Source organism: Athene noctua, chromosome 6, assembly GCF_965140245.1.
Source record: "Athene noctua chromosome 6, bAthNoc1.hap1.1, whole genome shotgun sequence".
In the NCBI taxonomy this organism is placed as follows: Eukaryota; Metazoa; Chordata; class Aves; order Strigiformes; family Strigidae; genus Athene; species Athene noctua.
Window position 1 is genome coordinate 9,698,152 of NC_134042.1, and position 26,642 is coordinate 9,724,793.

The following is a 26,642-nucleotide window of genomic DNA, read 5'->3' on the forward strand; positions in this document are numbered from 1 at the left end:
GTTTACTGTTCATCTCATAAATCACCTGGAGTATATCTGTCATCAGCATTGTGATTGATACTTCCCTACAGTGAATGTTCAAGTTGTGCAAGCAACACAGAAATTGGGAGGGCTGTCTTCCCAGCAGCTTTAAACTTGAATGTGCACGTGTCATTTTCTTCCTTTAGAATGCCTGGAAGAGCTTGGATGTCTGGTTGAATCATATGGCATGAATGTATGCCAGCCAACTCCAGGGAAAGCCTTAAAAGAAATGGCAACTCATATTGGTGATAGGGACAACACTGTGCGCAATGCTGCACTGAACACCATTGTGACTGTCTATAATGTTCATGGCGACCAAGTGTTCAAGCTGATTGGAAATGTGAGTGTAACCGGAAATAAGAATTTCAATTTATTTTTTTTTTTCTTTTCAAATCCTTACACTTTTGTAGGGGATTAGCAGTGTTTTGCTTGTGGTTGGTCATGGTGCACCTTGCTGTTGGTGTCCAGCATTTTCTAATGTTGAAAATAACTTGTTACACCATAGGTCCTCTAAAAGTTGGTTAATTCCTGATTGTGGGTTATATAACTTGGGTGTTCATGAGTGAAAAACTAAATTGGAAGAAATTTGTGGCTGCTTCCTCCCTGGAAATGTTCAAGGCCAGGCCGGACAGGTCTTTGAGCAGCCTGGTCTAGTGGAAGGTGTCTCTGCCTGTGGCAGAGGGGTTGAAACTAAATGATCCTTTAAGTCCCTTCCAACCCAAACTGTTCCGTGATTCTATGAAATGAGCAAAACACTTTTCGTGGAAATTAAATTGTTTATAAAGAGTAACTTGCTTTCTAGTCAACCATATAGGTAACACTTGTGATTTTAGAGTGATACTTGGATAACTTATTTGGCCAAAAAAGGCTAGTTATTGGGTCTCCATCAAGTGCTCTCAGCTTTTTTTTATGCTCACCTCCACTAACTGCTTTGCAGTTGAAGTCAGGTAAGTTTGGTTTGTTTACTTTATCTTACTGCACTCCAGTGCTTAAGGTCTGTGTCAGTACTGTGTTGCTTTGTATTGCTGCTGGTTTGTTCTCTGAAAATCATACTTAGCCACATCATCTAAAATGCAGTAAAAGTTAAAGGTGGCAAAACTCAATTTCCATTCTCCAGCAGCAGAAAGCTAGTTCACTGTGTTGTCTGCAATTATTGTGCATAACAGATTAAGTATACTGAGTCAATCAAGAATCAAGAGCTGTTAGTCTTTTTTTTTTTCCCCATTCTGTTCTCTGAGTTTGCAGTCTTGGTGATGTTTCTAGCAGCACTTAACATGTCATATTCCAGTCCATTTAATGCCTGTAGGAGTTTTTTGTTGTGTTATATGCCATAGTGTATATAAGCCATTGGATGGGTATTTTATAGAGTATGATAAGCAAGGAAGCAAGGCTGCCTTTTTTTTTTATTTTCCAGCTTTCTGAAAGGTTGAAATTTAATGTGACTCTTACTTTTCTGGTAACTATCTTCATAAGAATTAATGTTGCATTTTTATTAGCATTTTAGATTCCCATCTTATTTTAACTGTTCTTCCAGAGTGCAATCAGTGTTGTATAGTGCATTTGCTTTTGGATTTTCAAGGTTAAGGAAAGCACTGTAGCACCTGAACCATTCAGACCCTTCTAACCATGGTTTTCTGAGCTTTGGTAAGGTCCATGTAGTCCCGCAATGTCACAGCTTTTCAGGAAGGTTTTCAATCATAGAGATGCTGGACAGTACTTCCCACAGAATTGTCACAGCTACTTTTGTTCAAATGTAGTTATTGGTAACCTTCGGTTCTGCGGGTAAGCAGGTAAATATGAGTCTTCTCACTGTGTGAGCTGCAACATTCAGTTGACCTACCTCGTGTTCAGGTTGAATTATAAGTACATTGAACAGGTCAACTCTCAAAAGGACTTGGGCTTTTGTGCAGGGTCCATAGTGTTAAAGCATTGCCTGGGCTCCTAACAAGGGATATAGAAAGGTGCGTGGGGGATTTTTGTTTAGTTGATTTTTTTTTTTGCAGCAACACAAGCAACAGTTAGAAAGTTTATGATAGTAGCATTGTTTGAGTTCAAGGTTACTTGTTTCTTGGAAATTCTGTGGGCTAGAAATAGTATTCTATAAATAGTATAATAGAAATAGTATAATTCAGTATTACAGCTTGTCAGTATGGGTTAATTAGCTCCTGAAGTAGCATCTGGCAGTCCAGAGTGGCCCTATTAACTTGCTGCTAGATGGTAACATTGACAGTTCCTATCCTTGGTATTGGAGAACTTCAGTCTGCAGTAGTAAGTGGTGTACGTCCTCTAGGTGACCAAGATTTTTCAAATCCATACAACTCAAATTGAGTGAAAGCGTTGTGTGTTATAGCTTTCTGAGAAAGACATGAGCATGCTGGAAGAAAGAATAAAACGGTCAGCCAAGAGACCATCTGTTACTCCAATGAGACAGGCAGAGGAGAAACCTCAGCGTACTCAAAACATCAGCGCTAATGCTAGCATGCTGCGGAAGGCACCAGCTGAGGACATGTCCTCCAAACTCAAGTATGTAATGATATGTCATGGTCTGTAGCCTGCATAGTGTATGTGCTAATATCACGTCTGGCAATGTTATTTTAGTTCTTGTATCCTCATCTTTGCATGTTATGAAAATTGGCCAAATAGTATAAAACAGAATGTCTGAAACTTTTTTTGTCTTGTCTGTCTTGAAATCTTTCTAAATGGTCTTGTGCCTTTTTTCACTGCTTCTCCATGGACAGAATTATGTATCGCACTTATAGGATGTAAGTACTGCCCACTAACTCCTTGGTAGCAAGGCTCTTGTATCTTGCAATTTCTATCCTAGTCATCCTTTTCTGAGGGTGACAGGTTTACTGTGGCCAGTTCTAGGTTATTTACAGGTCTGTGACTTAAATTTAAAAAAAAAAAAAAAACAAAAAAACAACCAACAAAAAACCACACAACCAAAAATCCATGTTTCTGCCACGGTGACTACAGGTCAAACTGCAGGCAGATGTGGCACTTCCACGTTAAGCAGCTGTCAGAAATATTGGGAGAACTTCCTATGTGTTACATTAAACTTGGTGTCAGTTGGACCCTGTTCTTAACTTGTTAGAGCAGACATGCAGCACAGAACTGGATGAGCATGTCTGAATCGTAGAGCCTGGGGCAACTACCAGAAACAAAAAGCTCAGAAACTCTATTCCTTGCTGCCTGCTCATTTTCTTGGAATAAGTCTCTGTAGAGAACTATGTGTTAGAACATTTCCTCGAAAAATCTAGTATGCAGCACAAGTCATATGGGATGCTGGGAGTCCTAGGTTCAGATGAGCTTGCAAGGCCTCCTGCCCATCATTTAAAAAATAAAAATAAAAAAAATAAAAACACCAAAAAACAAGCCACTCATTAACTTTAAGGCTATATTCCATTAATACTACTTTAAACTGTGCTAGGTATCTATTCAAAATGAACCACTGCATACCTGTCACAGATGCAGGGGGTCTCGTGGGGGGAATACAAGGGAAACTAGGAAGGCAAGTAACTAGCACCTGCTCTTCTGGCCCACAAAAGCTTGTTTAACTAATGACTAGGGGAAAGGCAAAGGGTGTTATTAGGGAGCTTGAATAAAATCAGAACTTCAAAGTCTGTGCTATCCTGTTATGAGAGCTTTAGGGCTACCAGTGGATGCTAGTGCTAATACTCTTGCCTCTTGTGTATGTATAATAAATACCTCTCTCCTGGTTTCTGTAGCCAAAACCGCAACATGGGCAGTCACTCTGAGACAGCACATACAGTTCCACGGGAGTTTCAGCTGGATCTTGATGAAATTGAAAATGACAACAGTACTGTCAGATGTGAGATGCCAGCACTTGTACAGCACAAACTAGATGACATCTTTGAGCCAGTCTTGATTCCTGAGCCCAAGTGAGTCTTGTTTTACTCCTAAGTGAAACCAGTAGGGCTACTTAAAATCTCTTTTGAGAAACTGAATTGACCATGCTAGTTTCTACATTCAGATTTGATTACACAAGAAGGTAGTGTCAGCTCATTTGGAGACAGGTGTCAAAGTGATGGCCTGTTGTACTCTTCTGGAATCTAGAGAGCAGTTATTTCTAATGAAGAAGTTGATCTATAGTAAAAGGATCTTGAGTTTGTAAGTGCATCATCAGTGTCTTTACAGGTAGTGCAATAGACATGTGAAAAGGAATGATTCCTTCCTTGAGTATCCTCTGTGAAGAATGAAATCCTTATTCCCTTGTCTCTCAACCATCATTGCAGTATAGCAGTTCAGTGTATGTTAGAGCTGTCTCTCCAAAGAGTAATGAAATCCTGTTTTCTTCAACTGTTTAGAATCCGTGCTGTGTCCCCACACTTTGATGACATGCACAGTAACACAGCTTCTACTGTCAACTTTGTGATTTCCCAAGTAGCCAGTGGTGATATAAATACAAGCATCCAAGCTCTGGCACAGGTAAGCAAGTTAAGGTAGCAGCTGATCACACTGTACTGAACTATTTGTCCGCGAGGGTGATGAGTTGCACTGTGGTGGAGCAATCATGTCGGGTGACATGGACTCTGCTCAGATCTCCCTGATGACAAAACTGAGTGCACAGGGGCCATCTGACTCGCTTTAGCAGTAGAAATTCCACTTGGATGATGTAGAATAGACTCTTAACTCAGAAACACTAAGAAAAAAAAGCTTATCTCTTTGTTTTTGTCAAGTATCTGTGCTGTAAGTTTGAAAAAGCCAGTTAAGCCAGTGAGACTTAACTTTTAAATGTAAACTGTTTTAGATGTCCTCAGCAAAAGCATTGTCTGGCCTCATAGCTTTTACATGTTTCTAGGGTGGCTTTAATTCTTAGAAGTGTTTTATCAAGAAGGTTTCATGGAACTGTTAATTCCAGAATCCATAATGCAGCATTTCATGTTTTCATTTGTGTACAGGATAGGATTGCAGTTCTCTAAAAGATCAATAATTGGTTGTATTGGGATTAAATCGCAATAGAAGTCTTTGGCTACTGATTTCACATGAAAGCTTAGAACACAAGTGCCTTGGAAAATTGATTGGTTCAGGGCAAGACCTTTCCTATAGACAAGTTTTTAAATTGTAGTTATTTTGCATTGTTTGCATTATGTCGACTTTACTTGGGTGTTTTGTTTTTAAATCTCAGATTGATGAGGTGCTCAGACAGGAAGACAAAGCAGAAGCTATGTCTGGCCACATTGACCAATTCCTAATAGCTACATTTATGCAGCTTCGGCTAATCTACAATACGCACATGGCAGATGAGAAGCTAGACAAAGATGAGATAGTCAAACTTTACAGCTGTATTATTGGAAGCATGATCTCGGTAAGGCTTTGACTGAAGAGTGAAGGTGAAGAGCAAATCATTTCTGTGCAGAAGTTGCAGGAAAATAGAATGTCTGTCCCGTACCTAAGTTAGCTTACTACCTAGCTGGTTTGCTGGTGTCTGCTCACTAATGCACCTTTTGAGAGGGGGTGGGGAATGAGAAACTGGGGAAGGGAAAAAAGGTCTATTTGTTGCTTCTACAGAACACAGCCACTCTAATGCTTTTATTAAGCTCTGTTTTAATATTCCTTACCTTTTGAGTGCTTACTTGGTGGCCTAAGTATTTTCAGAAGTTGCTCAGTAGAAATTTTTATTTATTGCTTAATGTTGGGAGGGATGGGGGACTATCAAGTGGTTTGACTGTGTAGTCTAGACAAATCCCTGTATTAAAACATTGCATGCAGGGAAAACTTCTAATACTGTCTTCAATTTGTAGCTATTTCGGATAGAGAGTCTGGCTCGAGAGGCCTCCACTGGTGTGCTGAAGGACCTAATGCATGGTCTTATTACATTAATGCTGGATTCTCGGGTAGAAGACCTTGAGGAGGGTGAGCAGGTCATCCGATCAGTCAACCTCTTGGTAGTGAAAGTTCTGGAAAAGTCTGACCAGACCAACATCTTGAGGTATATAATGAAAATTGCACAATTTGCCCGTTCTTGTATGTTCCTTGAATGGCAGAGTTTTGTTAGTCATTGTGTAAGCAAAGAATGATGTCTGAAGAATCATTCAACTGGCTAATGCAGAATTATCAGTGATCATTGGGGGTGATCAGAATTTGACTGCACAGTCTGCACAGCTGGAGACAGGCTAAAGTGTGATTCTGTATGCTTTGTAGTTCAGCAGACTGGCTCTTAAACCCTTGTAACACACTAGAAGGAAAAAAGAGCTGTTACACAACATGACCTAAACTGCTGGTCTATCCCCAGTCTCTGTTGTGATACTCTGTGAGGAGCTGGCATTTTTTTTTTTTTTGTGTAGCACTTCTCCTGTGTAACAATTACAAACTTATTCCTTACAGTGCTCTGCTTGTTTTGCTCCAAGACAGTCTGCTAGCAACAGCCAGTTCTCCAAAGTTTTCAGAACTTGTCATGAAGGTGAGCCTGTAGTAGAGATTTTGAACTTCTTTTATTTTGAATCAATTTAGCTGAAAGAGCATCTAAAAAAAAAAAAAAGACCATAACTTGAAATATTTCTTATAATCTTCTAATTAGGTGTTACGTATAGTGACTTTTTGTATGCCAGGAGGGAGCTTAACACCTGATAATAGTTTACAGAAGCATGCGTATACTAATAGAAACTACACACAGAGGTGTGCAGTCACCTCCTGGGCTTATTTACTTAGGCACAGCACTGTACTCTGTATTCAAACAATCCCAGGCTCGAGATGGCTTGTATTCTGTCATCTCTAAGGACAGGCAGAGTGAACATGCAGATTAAAGCATGGGTATGATCTTTTTCTATAATAAAACACCCTTTTGTAACTGGCATGATTTAAGGACAACTCAGGCATACTTAGTGACGTTAAACCTAAAGAACTGTGCGTGTTTGGGTGTATATAGCATATATGCATTATCTGCTGAAATTTCTTCCCACAAAGCGTTCAGTCTCCTGTTATTGGTGGAGAAGTCTGTGTTACTTTCATCCATAAGCCTTAAAGAAGGATCTGGATATGGTACAGCTAGTTACAAAGAGTATGTACAAAGTTACAAAAATTATGTACCAGTGCAAATACGGCTTGAGCAGACAGACATGGTGCATGTCTGTATGTGGCAGCAGAACGAAATGGCTCAGTGATAGGTTTGTGTAATCTCTCCTTATATAATTAAATGCTTCTTCCTTGAGTTGTGTTGCTTTAAGTCAGACTCTTGTTTCAGTGTCTGTGGAGAATGGTACGCCTTCTTCCGGAAACCATAAATAGCATCAATCTGGATCGGATTCTACTGGATATCCACATTTTCATGAAGGTCTTTCCCAAAGAGAAGCTGAAGCAATGTAAGAGTGAGTTTCCTATAAGGACACTGAAGACTCTGCTTCATACCCTTTGCAAGCTGAAAGGGCCCAAGGTCAGAGCAGTCACTAGTCATGTACCTTGAAATTGGATGTTCATGCAGTCTAAAGCATGAAGGTCCCCTTTTTAAAAAAATTTTTAATCAATTTTTTTCTCCTTTTAGATCTTAGATCATTTAACAATGATAGACAACAAAAATGAGTCTGAGTTGGAGGCTCACCTGTGTAGAGTAATGAAACACTCCATGGACCAGACTGGAAGCAAAGCTGATAAGGATACAGAAAAAGGGGCTTCTCGCACAGTAAGTAATGTAAATGTGTTGATAGGGAGAGGGAATGTAAGGCACTTTATTTAAGAAACAAGCTTAATTTTGTGATTGCAGAATATGAAGTAGTAACTGCCTTTCCAGCATGCAACTAATGTTGGAAATACTCTTCTAGTTCCACTTTTATTTATAGCTGTTTGGGGGAATTTACAGTGTGAATCTGTTATTACCTGAATATTCTGTGCCTGTCCCAGGATGAAGTGCTCTCTAGGACGTTCAGGTGTGCAGCGATAGGCTTTATGCTGCCCGATACTTCATTTGATCTACTGAAAGTTAACTATACACAAAACAGGTTATAAACACTGACTTATCAGAAGGAGTCCTACAGCTTGATGATGTCCTTACTCTCATTCTGTGTAAAGTGGCTGTGTAAAACCCTAATCACTTCAAGGTTTTCTTCATCTTGGAAGCTCTGTATCCAGCTAACAGCTCTGAGGACACTGTGGGTTCATCGAACTTACCTTTATTTTTATTCACTTTTTAAGAAGTCTTCTCTTATTTATTTAGGAGGAAAAGGCTTCAAAGGCCAAAGTGAATGATATTTTGGCAGAAATATTTAAGAAGATTGGCTCCAAAGAGAACACTAAGGAGGTAAGTGTTCCCTTCCATCAAGGAAGAGGGCATGATGCATTAGGATGGTGTATGCAGCAATTGTAGTAATGCACAGGAACTCTTCCCTCCCAGGGTCTCGCAGAGCTGTATGAATACAAAAAGAAATACTCTGATGCAGACATTGAGCCCTTCCTGAAAAACTCCTCTCAGTTCTTCCAGAGCTATGTGGAAAGAGGCCTCCGGCTGATAGAAACGGAACGGGAGGGGAAAGGACGCATTGCTGCTTCTACAGGTACATGTTATAGCAGAACTGGTTGTTTATGAGCAGCAGTTACATGTCCTCTGGTAGAAACTAATATTTGAAAATGTTTATGGATTTCCAAAGTGAGTCACGTATTTTCTTGCACTTGTGTTGCTTCATGAGGCCATTTGCAGGGACTGTTCATTCTTTGTTTACAAAGAAAAGTTACAACTGTAGTCACACTAAACCTAGAAAGCATCTGAAAAGCTTAGTTAACAAGTGGTTCTAATTCATATCCTGTAGTGTGGGTTGAACGTTAACTTATGCTTCATGTGTCTGATATCAAGTTGTTTCTGCAAACTATACAGCTGGTATATAATAGCAGCAGCTGTAAGGTTCTCCTTTTACCTTTTGATTACTAAAATGGTACAGAGTTTGTTTTTTTATGGATTATTGTTTACTGTGGAACTGAAAAGCTTATTTTAAATAACTTGACCTGTTTCTATAGCAGTCTTTGACCCTTTTCCAATAAATCAGCTTTTTGATAAATTACTGTAAAACACTTAGTTTGTTAGTGAGTCTTTTCATTGCAGATAAGCACGAATGAGTATTTAATGCATTATTAGGGAGGGAATGTGACAAATGATTAGCTGACAGTAAAAACTGATACACAGTCTGGCAAAACTACCTTTGACTTTCATTTCTTTCACATTTCACAGTTACCTGTGAGACTTTATCATATTCTCCTACTACTGTTCCTTCTCCTATCCCTGTACTGTAAATTACTTTAGGAAGATGATGTGTCTTTCAGAACCTCCTAAGTGTGTCTGGCTAGGACAGAAAATTCTACCTGTCATCCTAAAAGTCTGTACGACCAAGAAATGTTCAACAGACATTTCAAAACAGAATTTACATGCCCCAATTTTGTCTTCCCACCCCCCAACTATAATAGTTTGATATAATAAAGGATATTGTTCCATCTTGCAACTGTACTTTATTTAGACTAAAGTATAAAAGCTTAACCTTAATTCGTCCTTGATCTATTTTAAATACACTTGCAGTAAACTAGTGAAAACAAATCCCTGCCCAGACTGTGTCTCAGAACTTGCCATTAATTTCAGAATGGGAGGTTTTTTTCATAATGTAAAATCCTTTCCTAGCCTTTTGGTTGGGAAACTTTAAAAACCTTGGTACATGCCTTCCAGAAATCACTATTTCAAATTGAATTGGAAGAAACAGCAGCTTGAAGTTACCTGAATGAGAGGTAAAGAGGGCTTAAAATCAGTGGTGAGGTCTGCCCAGAAATACTGCTCCACGTAGAAAAAGACAGAAGACTCCAAATATTTCCCATGCTGTCAGTTGCTGAGTTCTCTCTGTTGGACATCATGGTTACTACTGATCCACATCAGCATCTTCCTCTGCCCACACTGTCATCTTCAGCTGTCAGCCTCAGCACTACTTCTGGAGCTGCTCTGCTGTCACTTCTTTTCTTGGTTTTCAGTTGTCACCCTTGCAAGGAAATGAAGGGGCTGATATGCCTGTGCTAGCAAATGCACATAGCTTGGTAGTTTGTAGCTTGTTTGATTCTTCATCCATTTCATCTTATTTCAAGGAACTGACTGAGAGTCTTATTTTTTTTTGTTATGTTTTTAATCTTTTAATTATTTTTTTTTTTCCTCCCACCTTCTCTTCATCCTCCAGGAATTTCTTCTCAGATGGAAGGAACGTGTGTTCCTGCTTCTACCCACACTGTATCTTCATCTATAGGAAACACAAATGGGGAGGAAGTGGGGCCTTCAGTTTACTTGGAAAGATTAAAAATCCTCAGGCAGCGTTGTGGCCTTGACAACGCAAAGGTATTGTACTTGACAACACTTGTGAATCCCCAGGAGAGGCACTTTATTTGCACTTCTTTTAAGAATTCAAATGTTCGTTTTTTCTGTGCCAAAGGCAGATACCAATCAGAATTGGTGATCCTTTTGATACTGCATGTCCTAGCTGTTCACTGCATGTCACCATGCCTAGTGTAAATGGCTTTAAACCAATTACTTGGCTGAGTAGGCTTATGTTTCAGTCCTCTCTTTTTGCAGCACAACTTTAAGACCTGAATTAAGACTTTTGAGTGAAGTTGTATATATTTTGGGTGTGTGGATACTGAGGCACAGAAATGTTGAATGAGCTTAGTATTAGAAACCTGTGGGCCAAAATTTCCTAAGTTTGGTGATCTGCATTAGTAATCTAGTGCTGATTATTGAAGTTTGCACTCAGTCACCTGAGAATTGATGTTCACTGTAGGAATAGTCATCCAGGCACATAGATCACTGTTTACAGAATCATCTTGGTTGGAAAGGGCCTTGAAGATCATCCAGTCCAACCATGAACCTCACACTGAGCATTCCCAGCTCCAACAGATCCCTCAGCGCTATGTCAACCTTTCTTTTAAACCCCTCCAGGGATGGGGACTCCACCATCTCCCTGGGCAGCCCATTCCAACGCCCAACAACCCCTTCTGTAAAGAAATGCTTCCTAATATCCAGTCTAAACCTTCCCTGGCGCAACTTGAGGCCATTCCGTCTTGTCCTATCGCTTGTTACTTGGTTAAAGAGACTCATCCCCAGCTCTCTGCACCCTCCTTTCAGGGAGCTGTAGAGGGCCATGAGGTCTCCCCTCAGCCTCCTCTTCTCCAGACTAAATCCCCCCCAGTTCCCTCAGCCGCTCCCCATCAGACCTGTGCTCCAGACCCTGCCCCAGCTCCGTTGCCCTTCTCTGGACACGCTCGAGTCATTCAATGGCCTTTTTGGGGTGAGGGGCCCAAAACTGAACACAGGAATCGAGGTGCGGCCTCACCAGTGCCGAGTACAGGGGTCAGATCCCTTCCCTGTCCCTGCTGGCCACGCTATTGCTGACACAAGCCAGGATGCCATTGGCCTTCTTGGCCCCCTGGGCACACTGCTGGCTCCTGTTCAGCCGGCTGTCAGTCACCCCCCCAGGTCCCTCTCTGACTGGCAGCTCTCCAGCCACTCCTCCCCAAGCCTGTAGCGCTGCTGGGGGTTGTTGTGGCCCAAGGGCCCCCCCAGCATTTGGCCTTACTGAAACTCCTCCAGTTGGCCTCAGCCCATGGCTCCAGCCTGTCCAGGTCTCTCTGCAGAGCCTCCCTACCCTCGAGCAGATCAACACTCCCACCCAACTTGGTGTCAGCTGCAAACTGACTGAGGGTGCACTCGATCCCCTCATCAGATCATCAATAAAGATGTTAAACAGGAGTGGCCCCAACACCAAGCCCTGGGGGACACCACTGGTGACCGGGTACCAACCAGATCTAAGTCTGTTCACCACAGCTCTCTGGGCCTGGCCATCCAGCCAGTTTTTTACCCAGCAAAGCGTGTGCCCATCCGAGCCATGAGCAGCCAGTTTTGCCAGGAGAATGCTGTGGGAAACGGTATCAAAGGCCTTGCTAAAGTCAAGGTCAACAACATCCACAGCCTTTCCCTCATCCAATAATCAGGTCACCCTGTCATAGAAGGAGATCAGGTTAGTCAGGCAGGACCTGCCTTTCATAAACCCATGCTGACTGGGCCTGAGCATCTGGTTGTCCCGCATGTGTTGTGTGATGGTACTCAGGATGAGCTGCTCCATCAGCTTCCCGGGCACTGAAGTCAAGCTGACAGGCCTGTAATTTCCCGGATCGTCCTTCCGACCCTTCTTATATTATATGGGTGTCACACTGGCCAATTTCCAATCAGTCTGGACCTCCCCGGTCAGCCAGGACTGCTGGTAAATGATGGAAAGCAGCTTGGCGAGCACCCCAGCCAGCTCCTTCAGCACCCTCGGGTGTATCCCGTCTGGTCCCGTAGACTTGTGTGTGTCTGTGTGATGCAGCAGGTCACTGACTGACGACTCCTGGAATGTGGGGGCATTGTTCTTCCAGTCTCTGTCTTCTGGCTGAGGAGGCTGGAAAGAAGTTTTTACGCAAATTTGGATATCAACTCACAGCTCTGAGGAGGGGAAATGTTTCTAGATACAATAACAAAGTAGTTAACACAGATGGAAGTATCAATTGGTAAAAGAACAGTGAATTGACATTTTAAGTCTTTGATAGGGTGGATCTTGCCCATCAATCCAAGCTTCCTTGTCTCATTCCTCCAGAAAACTAATTGGCTGTCGATGCTGCACATAGGCATGGACTTTCCTCCATGAATTCGGGCTGTTTAAGACTGCAGCAGGCCATCTCAGTAAAACACTGGTTGTCTGTGAATCTTTGATCTTTAAAGATTGCAGTTCCTTTGTGTCCCTCCAGACATCAAGCTAAACGTGAACTGCTTAAATGATAGGGATGGAGTATTGCAGTTAGCTTTGCATGGTTCTGGCTTTGATGGCAACTGACTTTATCACTCCAGATCACCTGCGTTGTATTGCTCTTTCCCTTCCCTCTGTCTTTAGTGTTTCCTGTGAAGATGAAGAGCCACTGATTATGGTTTGAACTCCTTTTGCCACTATCTGTCTTAACACTCCACTTTCCTCCCCTGTAGCAGGAAGACAGACCACCTCTGACATCTCTGCTCTCTAAACCAGCCCTCCCTACGGTTGCATCCTCTACAGATATGCTTCACAGTAAGCTCTCCCAGCTCCGTGAGTCACGGGAGCAGTACCAACATCTGGACCTGGACTCCAATCAGACTCATTCCTCTGGCATTGGAACTACCCTGGCTTCACCCTCTTCTGCAGCAGCTAATATTGATGACTTGAAAAAAAGATTGGAGAGAATAAAAAGCAGTCGCAAATAGAGATGTGAGAGAGACAGCATCGCTGTTGCTTGGGCTGTCTTCAGCTTTAGTTTACTAAACTAGAAGTCTTCATAGTTAAATGGCCTCATTTAGGCCTAATGTATACAAACTGGTTTATGTATAATACAGTGGATTTTGGGGGGTTGAGTCATTGTGGCACAAGTATTTGTACATACTCTGCTTCTCAGTGAGCATCTCTTTGACAATAGAAGGCTGTCTGTGTATTAGTTTTAGTGTACAGACTTGTAAACAACCATCCTCTTGCTCAGACTAGTTTCTCATAACTTGTTTTTTTATTTGTAAAATTGTCTTTAAGATCTTTTCCTAGTTCTTAACTCTTAGAAGATCTTTAGTGATTTCACTTTTAATTTTGTGAATTCTTCTCCATGTAATCCTTGAACTGTTGATTCTGTATGGACACATGGCATGAAGTAACTAATTTAAGTGTCTTTTGTAAATAAAGTTTGCATTAACTATACCAGCCTCTGTAGGAACAGCAGTGACTGCTGGTTAGAGAAGTCACTCTCTATTCCTGAATGTTAGTGACTGGGCATCTAGAAACTGAACTAAGCTATTCTTGACATGAACCTTGGGGTTTGGATATGTTCTGAGGAAGATGAGTGAATATGTACTATCTGTGAGTGAAGTCCTGAGACTTTGCACTCTTCTGTGAGCAGTAGTGCATTTTTCATATAGTTGTTTTTTGTTTTGGAATATGTTTCTGTAATTTGAGAGTAAGTTGAGAATACTTAGTTTGCTGAAATGCTTATTTTAAATTACCTAGTCCTTGTGATGCCTTTACCCAGATTAAGCATAGTCCCATCTGTGTACAAATGCTTTTCTTTGAGGGAGCCTGCTGCTGTTGATATGGAATAGATTAGCAGTGATGTGCAGTCAGTGGACTCATTTATCCTGAATTCATTTGGTTAACAGTCTTCCTCATGCAGTTTTCAAGTGCAGGTAGACCTCACCACCACATTCTTTTTGCTCTTAAACATCTGATGTCAGTAAACTACTATTTTGTATAACTAAGACACCTGGTAGTGCTAGTCTGCAAAAGCTGTAGCCACTGCTTTTTTTTTTTTTTTTTTTTTTTTTTGGTAGGTGTCTTCCGATTTAGCCTTTTTCAGAAGCTACAAGTATGGAGATTGAGATGCGCTGGTAGCCTTTCTAGCCCTTTCATCTCTAGGGAGGTGATGTGGTTTTCACCTTACTACTGCACTTCCACGTGAGAACTGGTTGTGGAGCATAAACGGCATATCTGTTCTATAGCTAGAACAGAGTTATTGAAGAGTTGGACAGGCAGGCTTAAAATAGCACACTTCTGCTCCAGAGTTTAATCTGTTCCATGTAACTGCTGCTTTTGTTGTTTGCTCTGTGGACCATGCATTAAGGCCATTACTGAAACTATCTTGCCTGATTACAGTAAAAATGTGGCTTTAAATTAGTACCTGTACAACAGATCTATGCCAGAGCTTTTGCAAATGGCTGAAATCGTCCTATTACAGGCCCCCTAGGCTGGGGTTGCAGTTGATGTAATGCTGCTTGGTGCTTATAGCAAGTTTGTACACTGCAATAGCAGGTGACTCACGAGTGTTCTCCATCCTGTGTTAATTGACACAATGCCATTTGTTGCTCCACCGCCTCGATTTTGTAGTCGCAGTCTCCTCTCCTAACCTGAAGTGGGCATGCACTTTCTTGTGGAACAGAGCCGTGTGACAAGTGGAGGTTTGGCCCTTATTGGTAAGTGCTGAGGTTTTGCACACTTAAACAGGCTGTTTGTGAATGCGTTGTGTTGGCTGGCACTAGAGTTACTGCCACTACCTCTTGATTACTAGCTGCTTTTTAAAACTCACTGATGCTGAAATTAATCCATATGTTCCTTTATCATGTCTGGCAGATGTTCTGAAGAGCTATCTGTTAATTAGCTCAGGATGTTAAAACAGCAATGCCTGCAAACCTGCATACAGCTATTTTAAATTTGAAGCTGAATTGGAAGTGAAATACAGGAATAATTGAGTAGCAGAAGATATAGTTGCTTACTATGAATGAGTTTTTTGCCCTGTGTCTCTGTAGTGTTTGGTTGGACTCAATATCCTGGGAGTTCTGAACTAAAACTTGTGCACATAAATTAATAAAGCCTAATCTTTAGCCCAGACAATATTTAAATAACATTAAACTGAATTTTAAAAATGATTCCTCTGTATTGTTTGTAACAAGTCAGTATTAAGTGACTTACTCCAGAAACTGTATGGTCCTGGTTGCCCTCTTAGATATGCAATTTCTCACAGGTTATTAGATAGCAGTGAAAGGGTGAGGCTAAAAATGTAAACATTCAAGGGCTAAACTTTTTCATTGTCCAATGCCTGTGGTTATCAGTGACTTTAAAGAGTTGTAGAACTTGAGCTCTTGTGGTTTTGTTCTTGAGATGTTTTTGAGAGGTTTGTTTTACGCTTTCTTTGGGAAATCAAATTGGGCTGTCTTCAAGTTGCTTCCCAAATGAGTCACCTTCAAGGAGGTGGCCAGACAGTAACTTACCAATGACTTTGTTTCTATCCAGCTAATTTCAGATACTTCTACTCTCACTTTTTCAACACAGTCACTCTGCTTCTTGATATACTCTGAAGCACAGAAACAGGCAACAGCGACATTTTATTGTGACTTGATGGCACTGTGAATCAGGAGTTTAGGAATATGGTGTCATAGGGAGCAAGGACAATTTCCACATCTCATGATTGCTTTTCAGAGAAAGCTGGACTGAACAAATTGGCTAGTCAAGAATACGTGTTTACAGCTGTACTGCTGTGTCGGTGGACCATAAATTGCTGCTAAAGAGGAGTTCATGAAAGAACTGAAGTTTCTTTTGGGGATAATCCCTAAACAGACTTTATAAGACAACCAAAGAGAGAGGGCAGGTTGCTTCCCTCAGAGGCCCTTTGATAGTGACTGTGCATGAATTGCTTCCTTTTGAATCTTGCTGTGCAGGTGGAAAGTACACTTTGAGAACTCAGCACCTCCTGCCATGTAGAAAGTTACTGCCCTACAGTAGTGGAAGTGGCACTTACTGTATTCAAGCCCATACTCTGTAGGATGTCTTGCATACAGCTGGCATCTGTAACTACTTGAGGTGCTGACCTTGCAAACAGTTATGATGGTATTTGCTATTGTAGCTGAGAACAATGTCTGTCTTATCAAAACAGGTTAGAGTTGCTTCACTTCTGACATAGATATTGGCGTTTTGTGTAATGCCATGGTTACTGCAGGGTGATTATCTGCAGTACATTCTTGGCTCAATTTCTAGAACAGAAAATAAGTTGACTTGAACGGGGAAAATGGACAGTGCCCGAGGGCACAGTTGTGCTTATGGTGACTTAAGGCCATCACCTGAGCTCTAAAATCTGTTGATTATAGTTCATAGAATGGAGGAGAATTGTTTGAAGTGCAGCACGTAATTATCAGTACAACTAGTGCTGTTCTGCTGGTACTCCTGGCTTCTGTGATGACTTAGATGCAAGTGCAGCTAAACTCAGCATGAACAAAAGGAAGAAGATGGGTTTGAGAACTTTTTATTTTCAAAGGAGAGCATTTTCCTTTGTCGAGCTGTAAGGATATAACTGTTTGACTTCAGCATCTTCTATGCTTAGGTTTTTAAGAAGTGGAGCATTGTGGCAAAACAGAGCAAGCAAGGTAAACACTTCCTCTATCGCCCATGTTTTTCAATGGCTTTTCGGATCCACTTTTTCAGGCGGAATACATGGGTATAAAATCCATATTTACCATCTCGGTCACAGCCTTCTCCCCATGAAACTATTCCAACTTGATACCAACGGTTGTCATCTGGGTTCTAAAGCAAAAAAAAAGGGGATTGGCATAAGGAGCAAGAGACTTACAGATCTAAGCCTTGTATGTGCCCCAGCCTGTTTAGTGATGGATACTGTTTTGGAATTCAGACTGGCATCTGCTCAATAACATAGCTTGTTGGAGTAATTTTATCTCTTCTTTTAAACCTCTAAGTGAGAATTGGCCATCGTTCATGCATTCTGCAGCTGATCTCTGTACATGCTGTGAACTCAGTACAGAAATAGGGCTGGATAACTGCAGGATTCATCTGAATTGCTCAGCTTGGGCATGAGATGGGTTTGCTTCAGCTGCTCAGCAGTATCCATCTCTGCTGCCATTTTTCAGACTATTAAGAAGGTTCAGCACAGCACAAACCTAGCTCCCTATGTTTTATGAGCTTGAACTTGTTGAACATACCTTCATTACAAAAGGTCCCCCACTGTCCCCTTCACAGGCATCTCCTCTCTTTGAGTCCTCAGGACTGTAACCTACAGGCAAGAAAAAAGTAGGACATTTGGCTGTAGGGGGAGCGTCTGGTGTTGGCCATCTTCTCTTTGAAGTATTGCTGCATACACTTTGAGAGCCATGTGACTTCTTACTGCTGCTACCAACTATTGAAATTAAATTTAGAAAACTACTTTGGGTTTTTTTATATGTAAAACAGTTAACTCCGCTTCTGTCTTCTTAGCATTCCTGAATCCACTATAGTCTTCCACCCTCTGTGCTCTCATTCCTGTTTTCCTTCATTAGAATTACAGTTAGTGTCATCTGCCATTGTGTTCAACAGCTGTAGCTCGAGCTACTGTGCCTTTCTCTTTTTGCAGAAACTTGTGTGTAATATTCCATGTACCCTGTTCTTTAATTGTTTACTATAGAGACACATTGCCATCCTTACTTTCACCTTCCTGTCATTCTGCAGGCTGTGTTCTTTCTCTCCCCAAACTGACTGTCTTTCCACAGTCTTGCTATGAAGAACAAAGGGATTTCACTTGAATTCCTGATGCACTAGACAGTATCTTTGCTTTCCCCTTTTCTGCTGTGTGTCTGCATCTGAGCTATTTTTCAAGAATTTTGTCTCAAAAAAGAAAGCATAAGAACGCTATTATCATTATATTCATGAAAATGGCTTCCATCCTAACTTAAGCAATTGTATGTGGTGTTAGATGCACACAGCAAAAACTCAGCCAAAAATCATTGGTGACTTGCTTGTAGGAACTGATGGTCTGCACAAATGAAGAATACAGTAGAAAGTATTAAACTAGTACATAAATCCATAGTGTCTTTGTATCTTGACTTCTGTGTTCACTTCTAATCTCTTTTGAAAAGAGTATAGTGCCAGAAGAGAGAGAGGAAGGTGCAACAAGGATTACTGGAAGTACAGAATACCTTCTGTATTAGGAAAGATTAAATAAATGCTTCTCGGCTTGGAAAAGAAGTGACAGAGCTGTAAAGGGCCCATAAAACACCGTATGATATGGAGAAAAAATATTTCTTCTTAAGCTATGAGTATAGATGTGTACTACTTCAAATTTATTATGGAATTTGTTATGGAATTAATCTGTGGAGCCTGTTGCCACAAAAGTTGTGGGCATAAGTATGAATAGGCTCCAAGAGTATGAGACAAGCTAGTAGAGAAGAAGGGGTGGCTTGGCTACTGTGTAGGATAACAGGTATGTAGCCTTTAATTTAGGAAGTCACTGAACTCTTCCATATACTGGTGAAAAGATAATTACATCTGAGTTAAAAGATAATATTTTGTCTTAGCTTTCACGCAGCTGTTGCTGATATGTAGTAGAGTGGTGCTATTAGGCTGGTTAGCCTGGTGTTACATGGTGTTACGAACTTTATTCATAGCTTTACATTCTCTAGCCTTCATGTTATCTGAGAGCTGAAAAGTTCTTCTCATAGGAAAGTTATTCTTATGGAGGGCACTTAGAAATTTATCAGAAAGTAACCTTGCTGTGTGAGCCCTGGCAGGAACTCAGAGCCTTTGTCTGTCTTCTGAGGCAAGTTGGCCTGGTGTCTGCAGTGGTACTTACCTGCACAGAACATGTTGTCAGTGACTTTAACTTTGGTGGATGCTTTGCAGACATCTTGATGTACAATGGGCACGTTGAGCTGTTGCAGAACTGTGGGGAGGGTGCTTGGGCTAGTTGCCCATGTTTCTTTCAAGTTTCCCCAACCAGTTACCCGCCCTTTGTAACCTGCCAGCATCAGCCTGTGGAAGGAAGCATGAGTACAATCAAGGCATCTTTTTCTGTCTTTTTTTGAAGGCCTGAAAGAGGCTTTTGTAGAAGACTGTTTTTCAGTCTGTGGGACACACTCCTCACCTCTGCACGACCTCTTTGGTAGGCAGGCAGACAGGATGGATGTAGTCACTGAAGATGATGGGTCTCTTCAAGTGCATGAGTGCAATGTCTCGGTCCATGTTCTCTTTCCAGTTGTATTTGGGATGGATGATGATTTTATCCAGCAGAGCAATTTTCTCTTTATTCTTTTCATACCTGAAACAGTCATGAAGGAAAGAACTCCCTGTACAGTAGCAACTGAGAGTCTTCTGGGGTTCATGACACTCTCAGGTGCTTTATACTCTCTGAAACAGTACTTTCTTTACACTGGAGTGCCCCTTTAAACTTTCCATGTTTCTGTCTTCCCTTTCACTTTAACCTCTAGGATCAGCAAGAGCAGCAAATGACAGCTGCCGTAGATCCCATTATTGAGAGGCTGTGAGTGTTTTCTTGGAATGATAGTCCAACCTCATTGTGTCTCATCACTCCAAGAGGAAGGCTTGTTCATTCTCACTTCATCCAGGCACTTACTTTGTTCTTGCGTGCTTGCCAATCCGCACCAAGATGTCGTTTGTAGTTAAGTTCTTGTCCCAGGGTGGATAATAAAGACAGTGAGCAGCAGTCAAGACCCAGCTGTCACTGATGAGGCTGGCACCACACAGCAGCTCCTGAGGACTCTTTTTGTAGAGCATCACCTGCCTGAGAGACAAGGAGGGAGAAAGACTTAGCAGCCCTAAAGGCATGCCTGGCTGGTGTTGTGCAGTGAGCAGGGAAGGGCATTGCACTATATTGACAAAGACAACAGCATACATGGTGCTCTAGCAGAAGTCTTCCCTAGACATGTATATTCTATGTAGTAAGCCATTCACCCCATTTCCTTCACCTGGGGAGGTTTCTCATCCTCCCTGCTCTAGCAAATCTGGGAAGGAGGAAAGACAAAGACAAAACACACCAGCACTCTCACTTTCCCAGGTAGTTGCATACTTGGCTCAAGAGGAGAGTTTCTTTCCAGCTGTTTTAGTACTGTCTTGTCAGCCACTTGGAGCAGCTTTGATTAGAAGCCATAACGTCTGCACACTGCCTGGGCTGGGAGAGCCCTGCTTGAACTGAAGGGAGACACAATTCCCTATGAAGGGCTATGCAAAGATAATCCTTACCAGGGGGAGCTGCCAACTTCTGCATCATCCCCATGGACAACTCTGGCTCCTATGTAGGACTCCAGCAGCTCCTTCTCACTTTTGTCCGTTACCTTTTTCTTCTCAAATAAAGGACGAGTGCCACAGTCTGAAAAAACAGACAATCTGGCTTTGTTACTCTACCTGATTCACAGTTGTCTGCAGTCAGCATGCTAAGCTGCAAGAGCCTAGGAAGGAAGTGCCTACTAGCTGGAGATTGACTTCTGAGGGTCCTTCAAGGAATTTAAATATCTCCTCCTCCTTCTGACAGCATTTGGCAAGCTGGTGTTTCTGAGGGACAGTGAGTGCCCTGTGGGAAGAAGCTGCAGCCTTTCTACAAACTGTGACACTGTATCTAGAGTTTTTGCTCACCTGCTTCACCTGAACCAAAAGTTTTGTCATCAAAGAAGGTTTTGAACTCTTGAGAAACAGTGCGTCCTGATATTCCCTCCAACTGTTCATTCTCATCCTCTAGCGAGCTGTCTGAGAGAGACAAAGACAAACATGGTAAAAGGCCTGGCTGCAGTTCCCATAATTACTAGCAATATAAATGTTCCTTTCCACACACAGTGGCTCTGGTGAAGGAAGGATGTTTTAAGACCACTGTTTTTTTTAATGCTCCTTGTCTGCTGTTGTGAGCTTTCGGGGAGAACAGAACACCTGAGAGATGTAACAGCTCTATATAGGTACGGCAGGTTAGTACATGTGATATTTGGACAAACGGGATATCCATGTGCATGGTGCATGTACTTCCTTGTCTCTTGTCTCCCAGGCCAAGCGCTTCCCCCTAGTCACACATGCTTTTGTTTGTCACTGCCTCACAAGTGTGCCTACCCAAACCAATGCAGGCTTCTCACCGCAGTAGTGCAGATTGCAATATTCAAAGTTGGGTGGTTCATCTGTGACGCACCAGACACCCTCATCATCTCTGTCTGGATTCCGACAGTAATTCTCGAGCAGCTGCACCTCTGGGTCAATGTGTTTTCCGTAGAGCACCTCTTTGGCTTTCTCAGAGTTCCAGGGCAGGCACTTAGCTCCAGACATGGTGACTGAGAGGGTCCCAGTGTAAAGCATGCCTTTCTCTTGTTCACAGGGCTCTGTCGGGGCTGGTGGTGTCACCCGTGGAGTAAATTCAACTGTTGTCCTGTCTTCACCTGGAAAAACAGAGAGCTGTGATTTAAGCCATAACTTTGCACTCAGAAGTACTGTTAGCAAATGGCACCAGAGCCCCTTTTACTGCTGCCCGGAGTTCCACGGGACATCCCATTATGTTTGGGAGCTCCCACCATGCTTGCATGCATGTGGTGGCCCTCTACAATATTGCAGTGTCAGAGGTGGTTCTTTCAACAGGAGGTAAGGTGGGGCTGGCACAATATTCCTCATGCTTCTCTCTGGGATAACTGTGTTCTGGAGTATCTCTGAGAAGCAGCTCAAGGGATGGGTATGTGCCTCAGGCATCGTCATGCTGCTGCGTTAAGCCTCCAATGCCTTTTTCTTTAATGCATAACTGGACTATATTTGCAGGAACCTTTTACTGTGATATCCTACTAAAATAGCAAATTTAACTGTTACCAATGTTCCTATGCCTAATGGTAGGAGAAAATTTTTCCTGCCAGACTTTCCACAGTTTATATTGCAAGTGTCCTAATGGCTGCAAGCTTTAAACAGCATTACCTGAGGGAGTGGACACCAGATAATCTGTTCTGTGGCAGTTGCTTGGCCTGAGGCTGCCTTCTCCTTGTACACTGGGGGGATCCTTGTGTGCAGAGACACCCTCTGTTTGTTCAACCAAGGTCTCAACAGCCACTGAGCAAGTAGCATTCACCTGAATTGGTGAGGTTGCTTCTGGGTGAGATTGACTTATCAGCATAACTGCAAAGGAACTGTGCACAAAACCAAGGCTTTTCTAGTCCTGTTGTATCCGTGTAAGCGTAAGAGTAAGCTGACCAAGGTCAGAAACTAACCAGTGAACAGAGATAATACAGGTGCCCGATCACCCTAAAGCAGAGCAGTATCTCTTTCCAGTTTGCCATCTTGCAGATCAGGGCATTGGTAATGATTTTTAAAACTTCAGAACACTCCATGGTCAAAATGGTTGCTGACCTCTCTGACTTTCACTTATAAGAGTCATTGCCTCTAGTCTCTGCTTTTGGAAGAGAAACTTCTGCTGTGAGAAGATTCTCTGCTTTCTACCAGATCTTCTGAGATGGAGGCCAAGCCACAGGGGAGACTTTTGGAGAAGTAGGGAGATACAAGTGTAGGGTAATGGTTCTCCATCCTGTTAAGTGCAATGATAAGAGAAGGGTATCCTCTCTTTTCTTGAGATTGTGGGTGTTAAACTGTACCCCTCCTAATGAGTGAACATTAAAGGCAGGCAGTCAAGCATAAGCTGTAGTGGTTTTGTCCTAAAGGTGGGAATTCAGACAAAAAAAAAACCCAGTATGACTCATTGCTGACACAAATTAGAGAGAGCTGAGCCACAATTTTGGGGTCTTTCTGACTGTCAAAACTGTAGTAGATTCCAGGCGACTGCTGATACCAGATTTAATTTAGATATAGATTATTGTACTCTAGAGAAGACAGCACACTTGTGGAATTTAGCCAAGGTAGATGTATGGGCAACTCATTGACTTTTCCTCCTCAGCTCCTTTACCCTTAAGACACAGCTCCTCTTCTCCGACTGACCTCTGTTCATGTAAGATCCCTCCCTTCTAACCCTCTCCCTTTCCTTGACACATTCAGTATCAGTCTCAGCACGGTGTCCCTGCCAGCGAGGGGCTTGCTGGGGCGTAGTGCTGAGGCATACCACACACTGGGATGGGACACTCCTCCCGTTCCACCGTTGGGTCTCGAGTGTAGCACCATGGGCCTTCGGGGTTGCTGTCTGGGTTCCTGCAGTAGTTCTCAATGAGGTTGGGATAAATGGTGGCATTAACTCTGTGAGAAAAAGATGGTTAGGCTAGGAAGGAAGGAAAAACACCCTGGAGAACCCTTTAGGGGGGTGTGGGAGATGGACTTACTTAGGTATATGTGGATATTTGCTTGTCCACACTTGACACTCAATCCCCGATTTGGTGTGGCTAATTGTCCCCTGATAGTTCTGGCCCAGACCAAGAGAGCAGTTACCTGTCAAAATCCCAGCATGGTGTAAGCCAGGGCCAGTAGCAATGGATGTCGCGTTTTTCAAGGCCAACGGTACCATCCCACAAATCCCTTTTACTTTTGCTGCCTGTGTGAGCCTGCACAAGCACAGCTGTTCTCTTCAGGGGGTGGGAGGAGCACAGAGCTTGAGCTCACTCTGCCTCATCAGACTGTGCTTTGCTTTGGCTGTAGGTGCAGGTCAGAGCCCTTCTGCGAGCCTGGCCTTGGGGACACCGGGCTGTGTCACAAGGAGAAGGATACCTACCCCATGCTGTTTCAGTGGGGGACTCAGGCTGTTTGTGAAAAGGTTAGTGGGGAAATAAAGTGGAAGAAAGGAATTTCCCCTCCTGCTGTTTTTCTTTCAAATCAGATGGCTTCACCAACTTTAGATTTTATTTTTTTTTTTCCTTACAAACTCTGCAGGAAGAAGTTCCTGGCATGCACTTTATCTGGGAGATTGAGGTCAACATGAATTTCTTACCTTCTAGACAACTCAGAACTGTCCTGGAATTTCTCAGGCCCTTACATACTAGCAAAATAAGAAGAAAGAAACAAATTATATGAACAGAATCCGAATAAACTTCATAGTTTGAGACAGTTTATCATCCAGGGGCAAAACACAAGTGCTTTGTCCTGAAAAGTGAGCTCTTATAAGAGGGTAGGGAGCCATCTCTCCAGGATGGGACAGTGCATTGTGCCTGCAAGACCTGAAGCAACTTACCTTGGTATTTTGACCAAAATGCCTCCTGTAAAAACAAAAATTTAAAAAATTATATATTTGAGAGTAGAGACATCAGACCTTGCTTAGCTGCTGCAATTCAAACCAGTAGAATGCCTCATCACAACAAATGGAACAACTAACCTTGCTCTGTTGATATCAATTACTACAGAGTCTAATGAAGCAAAAACTGAGATAAAAAAACCACATTCCCACTCATCAGACTCAGGAATCAAGAGAATACTGTTGTTTCTAAAAAGACCAGAGATGCTTACAACCTTCATCAACCTGCAGAGGAAGTGGAGCCTGGGCTACAGTGCAGAAGTCCAAGGGGCTAAACCTAAAACTTCTAAGGCCACAGTTCCTTAGAAGTAGGTATTGCTCAGCTCTTTAGATCTACATCTCTGCTGTGCAGCCGTGGGGCTATTGCTTTAGAAATACTCCACAGAGGTTGTATCTTGCTGGCTTAGACTCCTAACTGTTGATCTGTTTACTGTTGTATCCTTGGGGATGGAATTCAGTATGGATACTGGCCTTGGGGCTAGCAGCAAATCCACAAAGGATGCAGAACAAATTTAGCAGAGTGAGTCTGGAAGACAGAAGGGACGAACTTTGCAAAAGCTTCTGCTCAGAGGAGCCTGAGGCACCTGCGCTCTGTTTGGTTGCTAAGCCCAGGTCTCCAGTGAGTGTCTGGGACTGTGGCAGTTCCAGCATGTGCAGCACCACACTGAATTAGTGGAAGATGCAACTCAGGACTGATGGGAAGACTCTCTCCTTTTCACTTCAAGCTTAAAATAGAGGGAGGAAAAAGAACCTGAGCTTCGAGCTACATTCCCTGGAGTAGCTCCAGGAGGGAAACTCCCTAAGAAAGCCTGAGCTCTCCCTGGGACCATATGCATCAGCCCTCCTCTTCGGTTCACAGAATTGGGTCTTAGGACACCAGCCCCTGGCTGCATGTGTGACCTGCTGGTCTCTCACTGCAGGGGTTGGCTGAGGGGATGTTTCCTGGGACACCCGTACGTACCGTCTGAACGGTGGATTCAAGGACTTCAAAAGCCTCCTCGTAACTGCATATCTCCTCCAGGCACTCTCGTTCCAGGTTTCCCTTAAGCATCTCTTCCAGAAATCCCTTGTTGGCACGTCGTGGGCGCTTGAGCAGTGACAGTGCCTGCCCCTTTTCCAGGAAAACTACCGGGTCAAAACACTGCCAGTTAAAGGGGTGATCGCAGTGGGAGGGCCCCTTTTTCTCCCCTTGCAGTTTCCAAAAATCACACACCACTGACATGGTGATCCCAGGACCCGGCCTCCCCCAGTGCACCACAGAGAGGGGAGATGCCTTCTCAGGTCTACACGTGATGACCTGATGATCAGAGCAGGTTGTCTATAATTCATCCCTTAGAGCTCACGTCGCTTAGGCAACAGAAGTGACAGGAATCCTGTGCTATCCTTGGCAAAGCTGCTCTGTTCATTTGCAGTTAGGTAGAGGCTTGTTTACTTGGAGCCTGCTAATGCTCCCTGCCATCCACTGTCTTTTTGTCTTGCCAACCTCAGACTGCTGTGATAGGCACAGCTTGGCTCCATCTTCTTGTTCAGAGACCCTGATTTGAGACCTGTAAACAGGTATGCCCCTACACAGCAGTGGGTCAGAGAGAACCTAATCTCATATTAAGAAAATATAGGTGAGTTAGAGGCCCCGATAAGAGGAAAGGAGCAGTGAGCAGGAAAGCAGCATACTGCGTATGACCTAAAGTTTAGATAAGGGGCAGCTGGGGAGGCTATGGAGAATTGCAGTCAGCCAGGTCAACTGAGGAACATTAGCCCAAAAAAGCCCACAGTTGTGTTCCACGTGGTCCTGGACTGAGCCCCACATTCCCCTTCCCCACCATCTCCCAGGTGACCCACAAAACCCACTGAGCTCTTGTCACCAGCTGATGGATGCTGCTGCATCCTCCTGTGCAGCAAAGCCCTATCCTCACCCTATGCTCAGCACCCTTTCACTCCCAACTTCAAGCTTTTAGAAGGTCTTCCTGCCTTACCAAGAAAGCCTGCCACTGGCTTTACCCCTGGAAAGAAATAACCCCAGCTTTCTTCCTCCTGTCACCCACTGGTACTGTCCTTCCCCCTGTGCATTGAGTCTTACCTCCGGCATGGCTCAGTGTGAGGTGCAGAAGGCTGGAAAAGAGCAGGCCCCTCAGTATGCTGGTTTTGTCGTGCGCCAT

The 26,642-nt window shown here is 42.9% G+C and overlaps 2 protein-coding genes and 1 non-coding gene across 5 annotated transcripts in view; 2 read left to right on the forward strand and 1 right to left on the reverse strand.

The window, feature by feature from the left end:
* The window catches only part of CKAP5 (cytoskeleton associated protein 5), a 54,355-nt gene extending 40,027 nt beyond the window's left edge, over positions 1–14,328 (forward strand). The window contains exons 32-45 of one of the 2 annotated variants that reach the window (XM_074909485.1): positions 168–361; positions 2,372–2,544; positions 2,760–2,783; positions 3,750–3,923; positions 4,350–4,470; positions 5,171–5,350; positions 5,787–5,974; positions 6,370–6,445; positions 7,226–7,414; positions 7,523–7,660; positions 8,192–8,275; positions 8,369–8,528; positions 10,179–10,333; positions 13,007–14,328. In XM_074909485.1, coding sequence (XP_074765586.1) covers positions 168–361; positions 2,372–2,544; positions 2,760–2,783; positions 3,750–3,923; positions 4,350–4,470; positions 5,171–5,350; positions 5,787–5,974; positions 6,370–6,445; positions 7,226–7,414; positions 7,523–7,660; positions 8,192–8,275; positions 8,369–8,528; positions 10,179–10,333; positions 13,007–13,261 — 2,111 coding nt within the window. In that variant the 3' untranslated portion in view covers positions 13,262–14,328. The remainder of the gene's footprint in view (positions 1–167; positions 362–2,371; positions 2,545–2,759; positions 2,784–3,749; positions 3,924–4,349; positions 4,471–5,170; positions 5,351–5,786; positions 5,975–6,369; positions 6,446–7,225; positions 7,415–7,522; positions 7,661–8,191; positions 8,276–8,368; positions 8,529–10,178; positions 10,334–13,006) is intronic. The other variant, XM_074909486.1, reaches the window with a different exon arrangement.
* On the forward strand, positions 4,520–4,629 carry LOC141962242 (small nucleolar RNA SNORD67). Its single transcript, XR_012633900.1, has one exon. It is a non-coding gene; the product is annotated as a small nucleolar RNA SNORD67 (small nucleolar RNA).
* Positions 14,329–16,495: 2,167 nt separating the features above from the next.
* Positions 16,496–26,642, reverse strand: F2 (coagulation factor II, thrombin). 2 transcript variants are annotated; one of them, XM_074909128.1, is made up of 14 exons: positions 26,564–26,642; positions 25,448–25,611; positions 24,427–24,451; positions 24,187–24,234; positions 23,585–23,690; positions 23,371–23,501; positions 21,422–21,718; positions 20,937–21,047; positions 20,547–20,673; positions 19,921–20,088; positions 19,432–19,605; positions 19,141–19,319; positions 17,519–17,589; positions 16,496–17,105 (listed from the first exon to the last, which is right to left on the reverse strand). In XM_074909128.1, the coding sequence occupies exons 1-14, from the start codon at positions 26,640–26,642 to the stop codon at positions 16,962–16,964; spliced, it is 1,824 nt and encodes a 607-aa protein (XP_074765229.1). In that variant the 3' UTR covers positions 16,496–16,961. The 2 variants fall into 2 exon arrangements, with proteins under 2 accessions (XP_074765229.1, XP_074765228.1); XM_074909127.1 differs by lacking the exon at positions 26,564–26,642 and adding an exon at positions 25,830–25,892 and having other exon boundaries at positions 25,448–25,783.